Source organism: Balaenoptera musculus, chromosome X, assembly GCF_009873245.2.
Source record: "Balaenoptera musculus isolate JJ_BM4_2016_0621 chromosome X, mBalMus1.pri.v3, whole genome shotgun sequence".
NCBI lineage: Eukaryota > Metazoa > Chordata > Mammalia > Artiodactyla > Balaenopteridae > Balaenoptera > Balaenoptera musculus.
Genome location: NC_045806.1, coordinates 23,219,272 through 23,223,224, shown reverse-complemented (window position 1 = coordinate 23,223,224; position 3,953 = coordinate 23,219,272). Strand labels below are relative to the sequence as shown.

At 39.9% G+C, this 3,953-nt stretch overlaps 1 protein-coding gene across 1 annotated transcript; it reads left to right on the top strand.

The window, feature by feature from the left end:
- Positions 1-1,126: 1,126 nt before the first annotated feature.
- On the top strand, positions 1,127-3,478 carry LOC118888943 (serine/threonine-protein phosphatase 4 regulatory subunit 3B-like). The gene is made up of 2 exons (XM_036840469.1): positions 1,127-2,620; positions 2,786-3,478. The coding sequence occupies exons 1-2, from the start codon at positions 1,127-1,129 to the stop codon at positions 3,476-3,478; spliced, it is 2,187 nt and encodes a 728-aa protein (XP_036696364.1).
- The last annotated feature ends 475 nt before the right edge of the window (positions 3,479-3,953 follow it).

The window sequence follows — 3,953 nt, the reverse complement described above, 5'->3', positions numbered from 1 at the left end:
AGGTTATTATTAAAATTAAGTAAGAAAATATATAAAAGTTCTTGTCACAGTGTCTTGAACATAAGCGCTAAATTATTATATTTGGTCAATGATATTATTACCTTTCTTTATAATAATAAGCAGTCAAGTTATCATTCCTTAGTTATTGTGGTTGCTGTTACTACCATAATTATTAAGAAAAGAAATAAAACAATTGATCTGTGGTGTTCCATACTCACTTTTGGCTAATTTCACCTGAGTTTCCCTCTGGCCCACTCCTTCCCTAGCAATAAGGAGTGTGGTTATAGAATTGGGAAAATTTGAGGAAATGTTTTCCCTGTTGTGCTGAAAGATAGAGCTTTAGCCTTAGCTGAACAGAGTAAAGGAGTTGCCAACTCCCTCTTAGAACAATATCCTCTCCCAAGGATGGGTAAGTTAGTGATACCGACATTGGCTAAGCCTTTTAGAGAAGGCCTACTTACAGATCTCTAATCATTGGTAATGGTCTACAGTACACTTGTTCCTGCTTCTTTGGGGAGAGGGGCAGAGTTGGGGGGAGCAGGGCTTGTGGGGGGAAATGTTTTTCTTTGACACACAGTGTTCGATGTTGACTTGCTCAGGACATAAGTGATTAAGCTTTCTTTTGTCTAGGGTCCTAAGTCTCCATCCCCACACACTTGATGAGTGAAAATGTTTCTCGGGGACAAAACCTTTTATGGAAAGAGCAGTGCCGTTTGCTCGCATTCCTAAGCCTCCGTTGGTGGCTTGGTAGCATCTCGCCTTAAGTGTAGAACGTTCCTTTTGGGTAGAATCCTGGGGGAATCATAAGAATCTTGACATAATAGAGGCTTCCCTAGACAGCCGCGAGCAGGCTCAGCGACTCACTGCTTCAATCGCAACGTGGAAGGAGGGGCTCAAGGGATGGAAGTGAGAGGTAGTGGGACTCCAGGGAAACCCTATTGAAATGCGGAGCTGCCAGGGTCCCTGTGGCCACTATTTATCCGCCTTGTTCTATCGTGATTTTCCCCACTAGCCACCTCAGCTACCGTCGCTGCCACCACAGAGCCAGCCGTCATTGAGTGGGGGCATGACAGAAGCGGGGACCCGCACCAAGACCAGTGCTGGGGTGACAAGACCCGAGGTCGCCATGGTGGACAACCAGTGCTATGTAAAAGTATGTACCCTGAATGATGACCAACAATGGGTCTTTCTAGGCACAGGGCTCATCTCACTCACTTATGAGGAGTGGGCCCAGGGCGTGCTTCTGCTAGTTAGATCCGAGTCCAACGGCTCACTGATCTTGGAGTCAAAGATAAATCCAGACACGTCCTATCACAAAGAAGGAAAGTTAATTATTTGGTTTGAGGGTGAGAACCATGGTACAGCGATACATTTCCAGGACACGGCAAGTTGTCATGAGGTCTGGAAAGACGTTTGCCAGGTTCAAGGTAAAGTCCCGTGTGCCGAAATCATACATGACGTCATGGATGAATCAGAAGAGGAAGAGTGTGATGACTCGCCAAAAACCGCTGAACTGCTCGACCTGCCAAACTGCGAACTCGGTAAACTTGGACAGATTGCTGACTTAGTTACCTTGGGTCTCACCTCACCTATGGGTAAAGAAAGCCTGGCTCTGGCCTTGGAAAGGGAGGACTATATTAAAAAACTACTGCAGTTGTTCCACACTTGTGAGAACCTAGAGGATGCTGAAGGCTTACACCAGTTGCATGAAATTATTAAAGGAATCTTATTCCTCAACAAGACATCTCTGTATGAGATCCTGTTTTCTGAAGAGTGTATCATGGATGTGGTGGGATGCCTTGAATATGACCCTGCTTTGGCTCAGCCAAAAAGGCATAGGGAATTCTTAACCCAAAATGCAAAGTTCAGGGAAGTTATACCAATAACAGACTGTGAACTTCGACAAAAAATACATCAGACGTACAGGATACAGTACATTCATGACATCTTTTTGCCTACACCATCCAAGTTTCAAGAGGATGTTCTTTCTAGTCTTACACGTTTTATTTTTTCTAACAAGGTTAAGATAGTCAACATAGTTCAGGAAGATGACGAGTATTTGGCTGAAGTTTTTGCCCAGATAAGGGATAAGGCCACAGATGATGATAAATGGCGTGACCTGGTATTTTTTTTAAAGGAATTCTGTGCATTTTCTCAGCTATTACATCATGAAAACAGGTGTGCACTATTCACAACACTGATAGAATTGGGAATTCTTCCTGCTCTTAAAATTGTAATGGGCATGGATGATTTGCAAATAAGGTCAGTTGCTACTGATATACTTGCTGATCTAGTGACGTATACTCCATCCATGTTCCAAAGATTTATAATGGAAGAAGCCCAGCAAAGTGAAGATGGCAAACTTTTCATTAATTTAATAATTGAACAAATGCTCTGTGATACTGACCCTGAGCTAGGAGGTGCTGTTCAGTCAATGGAACTTCTTTGTGCTCTACTTGATCCAGACAACATGCTGGCAACACATAGAAAATGTAAAAGAAGTGAATTTCTAGATTTCTTCTATAAACGTTGTATACATAACTTCATAGCACCACTTTTGTCAACTACTTCAGAAGATGTATGTGAAGAGGATAATATAGTTGGATCTGACAAAAACAGCAAAAATCCCCTCAATAATTACCAAACAGCACAGCTGCTTGCCTTAATTTTAGAGCTGCTCACATTTTGTGTGCAACATCACACATATTACATAAAAACCTATATTTTGAGAAAAGACTTGCTAAGAAGAGTCTTGATCTTGATGAATTCAAAGCACACTTTCCTGGTCTTGTGTGCTCTTCGCTTTATGAGAAGGATGATTGACCTTAAAGATGAACTTTATAATTTTTACATCATCGAGGGAAACCTTTTTAAGCCAGTTGTAAATGCCCTTCTGGATAACGGAACTCGGTACAATATGTTGAATTCAGCTATTATTGAGCTGTTTGAATACATAAGAGTGGAAAATATCAAGTCTCTTGTTGCACATATAGTTGAAGAGTTTTATGAAACACTTGAGTCAATTGAATACGTTCAGACATTCAAAGGATTGAAGATTGAATATGAACAAGAGAAATACCGGCAGAATCAAGTATGGAAGAATATGTATTCTGTAGTGCCTAGTAAGGTATTTTGCAGAGGTGCCAGTGTCTTGGAGGAGAAAGAAGAAACGAGTTCTAAAGAAAATATAGAGGAAGGAAAAGCAGGTATGCCATCATCAGAAAGTGATTTTCAAGATCATTATGATAAATTTGTGGAGACTAAAAAAGCAAAAGAAAATGAAGACAAGGTAGATCTTCCCCAAAAAACATCTTTTGGTGGCTTCAGATTTACTTCATTCCATTCTGCTAGTGATGCTGGTGGAGCAGGTAACCCAAACGGTAGCAGCATGGTGGACTTAGTGGATTATTCAGCTGACAAAGAAGAAGATAAAGAAGGTGAAACACCCCCCAGGAAAAAACTATATCTTAGCTCATAAATTCTTAAGGGAAAACCCTCAACATTACTAAACTGTACATTACTAAAATTTTGTACACATCAAAACATTAATAAAATTCTGTAACATTAGCTGAAACATCTGAATCCAAAGCTTTCTCATGTGAACTTACATCTATTCAATAAGTAGCAAAGATGCTCAGTGTTATCATCTAGGAGAATTTATTTCTGTAAAAACCAAACTTTCTAGAATTAAAAAAAAGAAAGAAAAGAAAAAAGCTAACCAGAACCTGAGCGATAACTTCTTAGCAAGAAAAAAAGTCTTGTTTGAGGGGAGAAAACAGGTTGATAATCTAATATTAATGTAGTTCTGTTTCAGGGGTATATATTAGAAACAACTGTTAACAGTATAACATTATTTGCCCAGTGGTTCTGGCTATGGTTTTCTTTTTTCAGTTGCCTTCTTTGAAATAAAATTTACATTCATGTTTATGTGGAAAGCAAAGTCAACTGTAATA

Excerpts from the sequence above, each read along its gene's own strand:
- LOC118888943 (XM_036840469.1), top strand. The coding sequence starts at position 1,127 with ATGGTGGACAACCAGTGCTATGTAAAAGTATGTACCCTGAATGATGAC. Across the intron at positions 2,621-2,785 it reads TTGGATCTGACAAAAACAGC|GTCTTGTGTGCTCTTCGCTT; the intron begins AAAAATCCCCTC and ends CACACTTTCCTG.